At 39.6% G+C, this 14299-nt stretch overlaps 1 protein-coding gene and 1 long non-coding RNA gene across 10 annotated transcripts in view; one reads left to right on the forward strand and one right to left on the reverse strand.

Moving 5' to 3' along the window:
- Positions 1 to 14299, reverse strand: part of LOC139988747 (uncharacterized) — a 161453-nt gene that overhangs the window by 82165 nt on the left and 64989 nt on the right. The window lies entirely within an intron of this gene.
- The window catches only part of Inr-2 (insulin-like receptor-like), a 79619-nt gene that overhangs the window by 43229 nt on the left and 22091 nt on the right, over positions 1 to 14299 (forward strand). For 4 of the 5 annotated variants that reach the window (XR_011800194.1, XM_072006436.1, XM_072006439.1 and 1 more), the window contains 2 exons: positions 7572 to 7746; positions 9478 to 9724. Coding sequence is in view for 4 of the 5 variants with exons in the window: in XM_072006436.1 (XP_071862537.1) it covers positions 7572 to 7746; positions 9478 to 9724 (422 nt within the window). In the remaining variant the exon portion in view is untranslated. Of the gene's footprint in view, positions 1 to 3218; positions 3978 to 7571; positions 7747 to 9477; positions 9725 to 14299 lie in introns of those variants that run through there. The other variant, XM_072006438.1, reaches the window with a different exon arrangement.

The following is a 14299-nucleotide window of genomic DNA, read 5'->3' on the forward strand; positions in this document are numbered from 1 at the left end:
GAAAATAGACGATGTTTCTTTGCTTCGAATCTGATAGCGTTGCAAACATCGAAACATTCCCGACAATTTCACTTGGCTTATCACTATTATTGCCTCGGGCGAACCCGCCGTGATAGTGTGATAACCGGTTGTTCGTGTCTCGTTATGCTGATAACGCACTCAATACGAGCGCAAAAAAAAAAAACGCCGATACGATTTACATACGCGATTTGTTTCGAAAGTAACCTTTTACTCGGCTAGGGCTCAAATTATCCACGTGTAAGACGGGTTACGAGAAAAATCGTCTATCGAAAAAGACCAACGACATTCTTATGCGACAAATTCTCCTTATACAGAGAAACAACTTTGTTAAAGTGAGCGTTGTTGAAGTTGCGTTATACGAGTTAAAACTTCTACAGTGTAGAATTTCTACGCAAATACTCGATCGTACTTTGATAATCGAATCATTTACCGTCGATAGAAACGATATAACGCAATCATAAAATCAGTGGCGAATAAAATCTACGCTGTATGATATACACCGGTTGGTATAGCAGTCGGACAGCATTCGAATTCCTTCGAATAAAAATCTAATTAATCTGAAAGATAAGTGACCGAATAAATTCTTATACGAATACGTTATTCGATAAATTTTTATTCGGATAGAGATTATTACGCGAATAATCTCTTATTCTTACGTAACTTACGTACCGTCAGAGAGTGGACTTGTCCCGTTTTCCAACTGGTGACTTCAATAACGTCTTTAAAACGCGAACGATTCCGGCTGCATCAATGGAATCCATTCTTGTAGCTTTAACTTATGACCGTGTCATATCGTTTCCACCAAATGTATACATAGTGCTATCGATCACGTGACCACGAAACGACGGAAATCGGTATCACACTGTTTAATCAAACCTAAGGCCGTCGAAATTTGTGTATAGTTTGGTCGAAGTCGAATTCGAATTCATGCAAACGTCTTCACCGACGCGATTTCACGATGTACAATCGATATCGACTGGACGTAGACGCGGCGATAAGATATGCATTTCGAGTGGTTCTGAACGGCAATCGTTTGAAAGGAAAAGCCGATGTTCCAGATCGGAAAGCAACGCCCTGAGAAAAGCAGCTTTCCATCCTCTGGGATTCACATCGGTCTTACGTTACAGTTATATTTATCTTCCTTGTTTCGTCTTCGCGTATACCATATAGGTACCCTGTAACTATTTATTCTGTTTATAATTTACAAAATTCACATTGTTCTGCGCGATCGATAAGCTTAGAGCTAAAATCGTAGAAATCGTTGCTAAATTTTCGGAGTCACGCGCGAAATCTTTCCATCCAGATTATCTCCGATCAGACGGAACGTCGATATTTCAAACGCGTTTTAACGATTTACTATTTCGAGACTTGCCGCGACTTTTAAGCCGTGTCCGCAAGGATCGCATTATACCGACGTTTCGCGTGGTTTCAGCATAGCAGCTAGCTTCTTTAAAGATCAGGTGACACACTGGTATACTATATCCGGAAGTCTCGAACAGTAGTTACAACTCAAGCCATGTAAGCGTAAAATTCTTGTGTTTTGACATGTTTGGCGAGGTCAAAGTCTTCCGAGTTGGTTCGATACACTCGACAGGAATATTTATCGTAGAAAGTTATCGATTTTACGTTTTTATATAGTGTTGACATATCGACATTCATAAATATTCATAATTTTGATAATTGATTCATACCATCGATCGTACAACATGTAGTTGACGTAAACTATGATACGAAATGTCGACACGCATAGATCATTTAGAATACGTGTAATCGATCATATTAGCGTCATTGTATATTTAACGTAAACTTGAGTGTTCTATGACCGGAGGGAGAAGTTGAAACCACTTGCTACAGTTACAGTAGTAAATTCCAGTAATCTAGTTGTTTAATTAATCGAGATGGCCTCGATTTTCGAAACCAAATCCATGCGAATCTCGTTGAAACGATTTAAGGTAAACTAAATGAATAATTCCAAAATGTCTGCTCAGAATCCGAGTGTGATTTGTAAGATCAGACAGATATTCGTTTATAGCAACTTGTATATCATTGCATATAAAAATATTACGTTAATATCATAAAAAAACACACAATAATTTATATAGTATATAAAATAATGCTTCTGATCGATAACAAGCTGTGGCAGTTCAATTCTCGAGGCGTCTAAACTACAATTTTCAATTACAACTTTTTGCAAACGTTAACGTTTCAAACTATCGTCGTACGTCTCTGAAATGTTTCCCAACTCTCGCCTTTTCTTCTTCGAAAGCGATCGAAGTAGCGTGCAAACGCGTTTACCTGGTCGATTCGCGATAACACGGTGACTTTTCGTTGGACGCGGCCAGAATTCGATTCCTCGCGAAACGCGACACCGTGAACGCGAGAAAACGACGAAAGGAAAAATCGCGCGAAGGAAGCGCGTTGGCTCGAGTTCGCCGGTAATAGCTTAGGTTACCCGCGATTAGAGATTTCAGCTGTTCGCCAACCAAGGAATCGCGTTACGCATAGTTCGCGCGAGTCGCTAATTCCTCGGCCATACGAGCACCGATCGGCTCGATCGGCGTCGTTTAAACGAACTCCACGTTGTTCCTCTGTTCATCAGAAATTGTATGTACGTGCACGTAAAAAATGGCACGAGCACTCTCTTGTAACACGTAGTTTGTGAAAATCGCAATGGTATAATCGCTTAGAACGCACTACCGATATTTTGTACATTTTTGTACATTGCGCGGGTTCTTTTTATTTTTTCATTGGCTCAACGCTTTCACGGCCGATGAGATCAACGCGGTGTCAAGTGCGAATGAAATGTTAATGTCCGGTGACGCCACGCTAGTGTCTTGAACTTGAAACATGTTGGCAAAAAGCTCTCCGGTTACTGGTTAAAGTTACTGAGAAATTTACACTGTCGGCAAAGCGTTAAACGCGGTCTAGTTGTTAACCTCTGCTCCGTTCCTTCGGTCGTTTTCGACCCGAATGTACAGCTATTCCTTGCGCGTTAAAAAATATCTCAAGTTTGAGAATACGTATGATAAAAGTATCGTTGCGCGTGATTTCAGTTCTATGTCAAATATTATTCTTGGAGATTAAAAATATTGTTGGTTGGTTGAAACGAGAGCAAGAGTGAAATGTAAAGATCAAAGTCCGGACGTATGTCCGAACTATTATAGAACCGTATAGAGGACATTTGATAGAAGAGAAGCGTGTTGATAGTTGGGAGCCAGAAAACTGGCGCTTGCTCCGTTATCAATCGGTTGACTCGTCGTTGGACGATATGCTGGTTTGGCGCGTGCCACGCGGATTCACAGCTGATTCATTACGGACATTCGATCAACCACGGTAGCCGAATATGTTTACTCGCTGGCGGCTATCTGGAAAAAGCGAAGGTCGACGTTTGGTTTATTTGGTATCTCTTAAACGTTAAAGCCCGCGTCGATAGCCATCGATATCCTTTCAAGAGCTATCGAATAAACATTACAAATTGTAGATCATTCGACTATACTATTTCTCCGGTTTAATTTCTAGAATTGTGAAATTATAGCACAGCAATTTATAACCGGCAATTAACGCCAACTAAAATAGGCAAATCGTCGAAGTGGTGGGAAGACGTGTATTTACAGCCGGTTGTATTATTCAAAAATCAAAAATACTTGTGATGTACATATAACACGTATAATCCCGTAAATCTCCGATCGGTGACATGTTACGAATAATCGCCTGGTGACGAATAGACCCGGTGGGCGTGTGCGTGGGATCGGTGACATCGAGGCGCGTCCGATTCGATTTTCGTCGACGATTCGTTCGAGAAAAACTACCGCTTCGTACCGATGCTCCCAGTGCGCTTGTTTCTCGTGTCTCAAGAGTCTCGAATGTTTCGAACGTAACGATGATTCCCGGGCACGGTGTAACTCGAAAATCGGACAACGTGACGCGATACGGAAGAAACGACTGAGATTCCAAAGGTAGGAAGGCATCGTTGTTTGACCCGGCAGAGATCAGCCAATCTCACGAGACTCGAACGATCCGCTATTCTCTTTGGGCAAACAGATCAAAGCGTTTCGAATGCTATCGAACGAGCGAGCGCTGGATTGTTCGGGCTATCGTTCAGCTCGAACTAAGTTGTGTAAATAGAATGCTATCGCTCAAACATAAATAAAGTAAGTTGTCGTTTTGCAAAGCACGGAAGACGCGGAAAATTAGAATAAAAATTACGGCAAGTATACTACAAATCGAAGACGCGAATTGAAATTTTATAATTTGTAAAAGGAAAGAGTTTATCATAGTGCTATAAAATTCTTCAATTCCAAATTGTACGAAATTGTAGATGGAAATAAATATATATATATAGAGAGAGGTATAATAAATAACGAAGAAAATGTTGCACAAGTACATGGATTTTCTTCTCATAATCAGAATGCGAATTCGATAGAATGCAATAATGCGAGTTGATTGAAAAGAAATTACAGATGGAATGTTGCAATTAACCCAACGTTGGCGTTCAACATGTTAAGAAAGTACAGTGGTGTTTGTTTAAATGAGGCATACTTGCTTAACCTTTACGTATACTGTATAGTAACCAGCTATAAAGCAAGACAGTGTCTGCAAAAACATATAAACTGAGCTTTTTTTTCATCTTTGGATAATTGAATATTTTAGCTTTCTAGCTATAATAGTTGTTTCTCGATATAATATATACCGCAATAAGGAAGAACCAAGCTTTTTACGACCTTGATTCTACTTTTTAAACCTACAATTATCGTAACTCCGCTCTAGCAATGGAACGCTTTGCCAGAAAGATTCAGCGACCCCGTAGACGACTAAGAATATCTAAGAACCTAAGAAGGAACGAGTCATAGATCAACGCATTGTTGATATATCACGAATAAGCTGGCGAATTTACGCACAAACGTTGTCGCCGGCGGCACACGTTAATTTTTGCATAAAATAGCCGGTGGTGCGACTCAAAATAAAGAAACCTTTGTATAAACTAGTGGGTGGTACGCCGCAGAATAAAATGAAAATTTTGCATAAACTAACCGGTGGTACGCCACGAAATAAAATAAAATTTTTGAATAATTTACAGTCGGTGGTACGCTGCAAAATAAAATAGAATTTTTGCATAAAATAGCCGCTGATACACCTGAAAACGAAATAAAATTTTGCATAAAGTAATCGGTAGCGCGTCTGAAAATAAAATACAAATTTTGCGTAAGCTAGCTGGTGGTACGTCGCAAAATGAAATATACATTTCTCGAATGATAGTAGCTGATAGGCGATGTGTTAAAAATCGAAGATTTAGATATAGGTTGCACCGTTCATGGCGATGTTGTGGCGATGAAATCAGGCGAAGCGAAGCGACACAACGGCCGCGTGCCTAGATCAACTCGCGCGCGCTCTCATGTTTATCCCAATGTCAGCCGTCGCGGGTATTTTTAGCGCAACCCGTTACAGTTGACCGCGACGAGTCGACGCTTCGTCACGGTTCTTCCAGCGACGATACGTCGCGTCGCGTCGCGTCGCGTAGCGTAGCGTCGTGTCGCGTCGTGGCCACACGTGAACCGACACGCTGCTTCGCCACGAGACCTGGTATCGATTCCTCGTTATTCCATTACCTCGATTCAGAAAATTCTTATGGCGCGTATCTAGATCGAGCGTACGAATGCTCGCTCTTTCTCCGCTTTGGTATAATTTGGTAAAATGAAATTACGAACGAGCGTTCGTTCTTCGCTTAACGACCGCTTGTCGAATCGGAAAACAAATATCCGAATGCTCGAGCAAAAATGCTCGACTCCTTTTTACGGACTCGGTCCAGCTTCTACGAAAGTTTACTCGCGTTCGCCGCAAAGGCATAAAGAATAAACAGACGGTTAATAAATTCTATTTGTCTTATAATAGAATATGTAAAGGTACATTGTCTGCTCTTTAAAGCGCTACAAATACGTACAGAGTGGCTTTTAGAACATTACGTCGAGTAATAATTACAAAATAAAGTTAAATTTGGTATAAATTCTCCCTATTTGTAGTATATACTCGATATCGTAATATTTGTATCGTAATTATTTATTTTAGCGTGAAACTGGATTGAGATTGAACCTGGTTTTACATAGTTTGCGAACATGAAACGAAACTATTATAAAACTAAATTTGCACGTAACTACGATAACATAAAGACGTATTCTTTGGTTATCCCTCCTCTTTATCTCTTGATAAAACCTTTATAAAAAACATTCATCTCGCTATACTTTAAGCATGCGTTCATTTATTCTACCATTTATTACCTATTTATTCTCTCTCGTTCGTAATTATTTTTTCCCAGTAATCGCGCTCTTCTTCATTCTTGTCTTCCCTTTTCCTCTCTGTTTGTGTTCCTCCTCTTTTTCCATGCTCGCCATCGTACGAAAATCCGTATCCTCTAAACGCACGAATCGTTTGAAACTAAGATTTCACAGTCGATCTTCTCTCCTTATCACCGAGTCTCGTTTCGTTCGATCGCCGATAACATTCGTAAGCTAAATTTCGATCGATATTGCATTTTCGATTACCGTGATCGGTATCAGGAAGAAAGGGCAGATTAGCGGGCAAGCTGAAGCAAACTGAAAAGAAAGATTTCAGTTTGTTATCGCCAGCTATACTTGGAATGATTCACTGAATAATTTGAATAACTTTGGTGTTCAAGTTGGTCCGGTTTGTCGGATCGTAGAGAAAGAGACTGAGAGAAGGGGAGGCAACGGATATCAACGATCTAGTCAGGTTGCTCGACCTTGCCTCCGGAGGCGAGTTTCGTTTCCCTCTCTGGTCGAGATTTAATGAATCGTAATCGGTGCAGTTGCCACGGCTCAGGGTCGCCGGTGTTCTTCGTCACCCTTTCCTCGATCGTCGGTCGGCTTAGTGTTTTCTGTCTTGATCCAAGGGAACAAAGAAGAATCGGCGGACGCTTCGAAAACGAAGTGGAATATTTCTCTACGCCGTTGGCGAATTCGCGTCGAATTTCATCAGAATGTAGAGAAAACTCTACAGTGGTTAGAAAAAGCGTTCGCGAATTTTTATCAGACGCTACGTTTATTTTTTATAGTATGAAATTTTTATAGTTATTAATATCCTGTACGAACGCAACCACGTGCAAATACTTCGTCGTAGCCGTTGTATCGTCGATTTGGATATGCCGAAGATACGCTCGTCGAGTCTGTAAACGAGCCGAGTGGTCAAAAGATGCAAAATGTTGTCTAAAAATATCCACTCTATAATTGATATGTTATTTTGTTATTAATGTCATATATTGAAATATACTGTCCAAGTTAGTAACTGAAATTCGACAGAAATGTCTAAAACCACTTTGCTCTTTCGTTCTTAAAGTCGGTAGATTAGATACGTGTGATTGGAGCTGCGCTCCACGAACGCAATTCCAAGAAACGACGAAGATAACAGCGATCAGAGTACAAGCTAAAATTCCCTATTACGATGCAAAGAAGCTGTAACGTCCATTTCGATCGATCTTTCCACGATAATTCTCTCTTCGTCGTATCTGATCGAATCACGTACATCTTTTTCTGTTGCAGTGTGCCAAAGCATAGACATAAGAAACAGCGTGCGTTATTTCTCAAGACTGAAGGGATGCCGACTAGTCGAAGGCTTCGTACAAATTTTGCTGATCGACAACGCCGAGCCGTCGGAGTATGACAATATCTCTTTCCCGGAACTGAAAGAGATCACCGGATACCTGCTTCTCTATAGGTAATCGTTGGTAGTTCACTTTCGAATAAACGTTAGGCGGAAAAAATATGATGACTGTCTGCTGGGGTATTACGCATCCTCGATTTGTCGAACAATTTAAATTCTCCGTCGTTTTATTATCGAGTCGAGTAGTTTAGATTAGTTTGCTCATTCACGTTTTCTTAGGGGAGCAGCACGTCATACAGAGCGAGAATACGACATTTCTACAAGATTTTTCATCTGCAAAAGTATTACGAAACGATAAGAGTGATTTCTGAAATTCAAGTAATAACATAAATCGTAGATTAGAAGGAAACGATACGACAGGTTCAGTTTATATCGATTTCCTGATTTTTGTGCCTGTTTATCGACTAAAAAGAAGTATTTTAATATGAAATACTCGAAGAAGATGGAATAATCTAATATGTAGATAGAATTAGCGAGATTAATGTTTTCTAAATGTTGAAGACGGCGAGAAAAAGACGTATTTAATCGCGAAACCAAGCAAGAAAGATAGTTTGACATGGAATCGGTCGATAACGTATTATCAAGAACAGAGGTAAAGATATGAAATGTTCATTTTTATCGGTTTGTTAATTTTAATGTCGCTCGGAGGCTAACATAGCTGGAAAGGAAATAATTTGTTAGATTCGATTCGAAGATATGTCTCGTAGAATTAATTGCAATCGTTTCTGAAATGTTCGATAAGGTGCAAAATTATGTACATATTTAATCTCACGATGGAATAAAAAGACGATTTATGCAAATTTCAATTAACATAGAACGGATTACTATGGAAATGACTAAAAATTGCTTATCACGTTCCTTCTTGCACGTGATCCTCGCATTGAATTTTAAAACTTTGCTTCTACGAAGGAGGAAAATACGACTTACCGTGCTTCTCTTCGACGTCTTTCAAGTCGAATCGAACGCACAAAAATTTTTCCTTCCACAAAAGTAACGCTCTTTGATTCTGTTCGTTACATTCGTAAGGGACAAAAAAAAAAAAAAAAAGGAAAAAAAAAAAAGAATTTCCATGAACCGTACGAGATGGTCGAACGACGAGTCATTGGCAAATACACAAAGGAATTAAGTGGCAGAGCCAACGGGAGCGTCGCGTCGCTGCAAAGTAGAAAACCGGCGCGGTTTATCTGTCTCTACGACTTCCTCTATCGTCGAGGGCCACTAAACTTCATTGTACGTTGTTATTATCTCGCCGGTTCCTTCTTCGGCTTCCTCCTTCCTCGTTGCTTTCCTCTTTCTGGCCACTTTTTGCACAAGCATCGAAAAGTACCGTAAACTGGAGGAACATCGGCAGGTATAAGTTTGTACGCTATTATCGAGACTTTTATACTTTCTACGAAAGGTTCGAGAGTGGGACAAAGGTCGTGCAACGAGGTAGACGCGAAGCAGCAAAATAACCGTAGAAAATATTTTACGTTTCGAAGAAATTTATAATTTTAAAGAAGGAAACGGCTGTGAATAATAGTATTAATATCGCGAAGGATAATATTTCTTCGAATATCTGCGAAATATATTTTTGCGAGTAGGGAAGAGAGAAAGGAACAGTTGATGAATTTCAGTGTACGGTAACTAGATCGCGGATGTTCATGCGTTTACGAGAAATTTAAATGTGCGAAGATATACAGGAGGCGCGTAATATGAACATAATAAATGTAAAATACATTCGTATCTGTATTCTTTTCTTCTCTCTTACTTCTATTCTGTTTCTGTTTTGTGTATGCGCTATAGGGTAAAAGGGCTGCGAAACATCGGTCGCCTGTTCCCTAACCTGACCGTGATTCGAGGCCATTCTCTGTTTATAAATTACGCCCTTGTCGCGTTCGAGATGATGAACCTGCAGGAGATCGGGCTGCATAGTCTAACTACCATCGTAAGGGGTTCCGTTCGTTTCGAGAAGAATCCCGCGCTTTGTTACGTGGACACTATCGACTGGGACCTGATTGCTAAGGCTGGCAAAGGAGAACACGTGATCGCGGTAAGTTATCAAATCAAATAATTGTCAAATCTGATGGAAAGTTCTTGTAAAAACCAGAGATTGTTACGCGATTATTAAAATTTGTTATACGCGACGTTTCGCAATATCCTACAACCGTTTAGAAGATAATTTTCTTTAAAGTACAAGCCATACTTTGAATTTTTCATTCGCTTCGGCCAAGCGGATTTCATCGACGGCAGAGAAGTTCATTTAATCGGGCATTGACTAAAATTTCGTCGAGGTAAACGGAACCACTGGAACTCCATCGTACTTGAAAGACGCGATCGCAAAAGTGACGATTAATGCGCACTGTGCGAGAGGAATTCGCCGCATGGATGGAAAGCGTACAATTCAGACACTGGCACCGAAATTCCATCTTCTAAGGCAAGAAATCGCAATAGCGAGTAACGGCGGCGCCTTCTGGCATGTGGGCCAAGTCTTGGCGGAAATTTCACGATCCTGTGGAGAGTAGCAGGAGCATTATCCGGACGTAATGCAACGAACCGTTTCTTTGGCATCCCTCGACATCGGTATAACAATTCTATTGCCCGTTAATAAATTGCTGTCAAAATGAAACGCTATTTAACATCTTCGCGTGTCGTTGACTTTGAAAATCACGCTCGTTCGTTTCGTATCGTCTAACGCGACGCTTCTTAAACTTCTTCCACTCGCGATCCAGGGCAAACTTTTTTCGCGAGTAATTTTACCAAAGCCCAACTATATACGTGAAAAGGTACGTAAGAGAAATATTTATTTGTTTATGTTTGATATAACGGATCGACGTATGGGGCAGAAAAGCAAAAAATAAAGAAGGGACGAAAAGAAATAGAAACGAATAGATGCGCAAACAAAGAGAAAGAATAAAAATAGATACGAAGGAGCAACGAGAAAAGTTATAATATGACACTGGCATAGAAAACGCTCGAGAGAATGTCTTAAGGATACTGTACATTGACCGAGAAGATGCGATGTGGCAAGAGTTTATGCGATTGACCATACGCCTTTTATGCAATTATATTGTAACAATCGTAGAATGTGCGATGCTATTGCGTATGAAACAACAGGTGACTTCTGAAGCTTCTTCGTGGTACATTAAGGAACAACAGCTGCATGATATTCGGGCAGTCAACGATCGCCTTTAGCTATTTTACCGATAAAGATCGTATCGGAAATTTTCTTTCTCTTGCTCGGTAACGGAAGATGTAAATTATCAACGATACTGTCGTAATTGTGAGACTCAAACGTCATCGAACGTCCGCTATATTTGGTAGCCAGCCATATAAATTTCTGTTGAACACTCTCGATATTATGGCTGCAAGACGTACAATACGGAGATCATGTTATACCATCGTAATCTAAAAGTGGTCTGACAAGGTGGCAGTACGATGTTCTATGAGTGTTTTTAAGGAACTCGCAGGGCCTGTAAATAAATCCTAAAGAATCAAGACTAGGTTATAAATCAAGATTGGCTGAGAAAATAATACTTAGATCTTTCACATCATCAAGCGTGGATAATGGCGTACGATTTATGAAACAATTAAACGCTAGGTTATTTCTCCAATGATTAAAACGCACAATACGACACTTGTATAAGTTGAGAGATAATTTATTAGCTAAACGCCAATTACATAGGCGATCAAGATCGACCTGGATCAACTGGATAGTCTGACAAACATCTACTCTGTTAAAGATCCTGAGATCGTTAGATATATCATTAACCCTTTGCACTCTGAATTTTATTTCAATTTCGTTACCAGCAGCTCCCAACGCTTTTGAGCGTTTTATTTGAAATTTACTTTAACTAAAATATAAGACAATCTAAATAAACAATCGTTGTATTTTGTTATTTTTAAGTGTATGATATATCTTGAAACAATTTCCAGGACGCAATCCTGGTTTTATTTCGCTCGTTTTCACAGAAAACCTGATTTTCTTTCACAAAAAAAGGTGGGACTGAAAGAATGTCGAGTGGGACTCGACAAAGGAGCTCCTCGGATAAAAACTGACGTCGAGACACGATCGACGTAGCAGCGCAAAGGGTTAATAAATAAAATAAAAGACGATAGATCCAAGCGAGGACCCTGAGGAACTCTTGATGTACTTTGAATTTTTCTAAAATAGATGTTCGTCAAGTTGATAATTTGGATTTTGTCAGATAAAGAATAAGTGTAGTACGGAATAATTTCTGAAGTCGAAAGCTTTGTTAAAGTCAGTGTATACGTCATCAACTTGGAAACCCTTCTCAATGCGATCTACTAGGTAACGATGGTACTCAATCAGATTAGTTAAAGTGGATCGGCCAGTAAGAAACTCGTGTTGCTCGTTAATTATTACATCTTTGTAAATAAACGATAGCTCTTTGGTTATTAAGTCTTCAAGAATCTTAGTCGTTCTATATACAGCTGGAGCTATAATCAGAGAAGTTTAATTTTAAACGATTCTCTGTTATATTTACAATTTTATCACCAAAGCTAAATTTACATTTTGCCGAGATAAATGTACCGTCTTGTCGTTACATAAGCAATTTAATCTCGGTTGAATATTTGATACAAGTGACAGAACATCTTGATCGTTTTTTTCGTAGAAGCGTAGTCTAAAATCTGACGAGTACGTTTAAGGGATTTTTAGGAATTGTCGGTAATTCTATCCTAGTTCCAAGCAAAAGTTTATTTTTTAGAAGGTCGATGTTTTGTATCTATATCGACTGATAACTGGACGAATTCTTTTTTATCGTTTGCTGACGGATAACTGACATTTTTCATCTCACTGGTGTGTAAACAGCTGCAAACATTTTCACGGCCCTATAATTTTGTTACGCAAACCTGTGCGATCGCGGCTGCTTTAAAAAAAAAAAAAAAAAAAAATAGTCCTGGTCTACGATATTGTTTTCAACTCTATTCTACGAAAAATATATAACAAAATCAGAGTGCAATGTCCCTCAAAAATACTAACAAAATTGTTCAAGAGTACAAAAGATTAAATTTAAATGGACGTTTTCAAAAAAGTTCGGTTCGGTTCGTGTCAGATTAACTCTATCGGGAGAAAATGTTTTTTGACTTGCGGGAAAGATACATTTCGGTAATAATTAATAATTTTCCTCGGCGTTTACAAGAAAGATCATAATGCGCTAAAACAAGTAGCAATTTTACAGGATATAAATACATCTTTAATAATCAAGCTGGTAACGGAGGAAAACAAATTAAATTGTCACTCGAATTGCTAATCTCTCGAACATAACCGTTTCCTTATCTACAGATCTTCTATTTTTGAACAGATCTTATCGTTCCTGTTAGAAAGAAATTCATGTTTGTATTGTATTGGTATTTGCAAGGACGAGAGTCGATCTAACTGGAATTAATTTATTGGCTCTTTATTCCACAGTTACGGAAATTTTCTGTTACCTTTCTGAACGAACGACTCGCTTAAAACTGCGATCATTTGTCAGAGTACAATGTCGCGTATACGCACCATGAAATCTGAAAGAGTTGAATTAGACCACGTAAAAACGGAATTGCAGTTTCTCTAACCACGTTAGATCGAAGTCGTATAAAAACGGAATCGAGCGTGTACGGTTGTCCTATTTTTAAGATTGTGTCACGGAACACGACCCCATTGCTCTATAAACCAATCTTTGCATCGTTTCCGCTAGCCAACTTTCCGGCCACGAACGGTATACATTTCACGGAGCGAGTTTCGCGATTCGAACGCGTCGACGACAATCTTTCGCGCGGCGCACCACCGATTGCTTTCGGGTGAACGGTTCCCACGACGATTTTGCCCGATGCAGGGCAATAATATCCCACGGTTCCAGCGTAAATCAGAGAATCGCACTGCTGGCACAGTTCGCGATGAACTATTTCTGTCGTAGATCGACCGACTGTCCTCGCTGCCGGCGGGATAATAATATCGTCACGCCGTCCACGAAGAGGTGAACCGAGTCGTTTTGGTGCGCGACGACCGATCCAGCCCTCCGCGGGAACCGGTTCCCGAACCGGTTACAATTTCAAAACGATCAGACGTTCTTGAAATAAACGTTAACCCTCCGAGGCCATACCTTTCAGCGACAGAATCGAGTCGAAATGACCCAGAATATACGTACATCTATAAATTAAGACGTAGGCTATCGCTTAGAAATGCCAGGATATTTGTTTATGTCCGACAAGCTGTATTCTGAGTGTAAAGTCGCGGGTAACTTGTGCCGCAATGATTTGATTCGTTGCAATTAAATTCCGGATTTTGATATTATAATTGTGGAAAATCGAAGGGCTCAAAGGTGCACGGAGAACGTATGTAATATGCAGAAATAAACGTGAAACGTGTAAAGTATGCGGCAATTTTCGTAATATTAGGTTGTCCGAAAAGTGTTTTTCTTCCGAGTGTCTTCTTCAACGAAACATCTTTATACAAACATGAAATCTAATCTGTCGAACGTTGTGATCTTTATCTCGATAGAAGAAAATGGATCATACGTAATTCGATAAAATAATATAAAACATTAAAAATGTTATACATCCGTTATTTCCTTATTATCTATCTTATCTTCGGTTATCTCCGAAAGAAGCAGGAAATAGGTTC

Source organism: Bombus fervidus, chromosome 7, assembly GCF_041682495.2.
Source record: "Bombus fervidus isolate BK054 chromosome 7, iyBomFerv1, whole genome shotgun sequence".
Classification (NCBI taxonomy): Eukaryota; Metazoa; Arthropoda; class Insecta; order Hymenoptera; family Apidae; genus Bombus; species Bombus fervidus.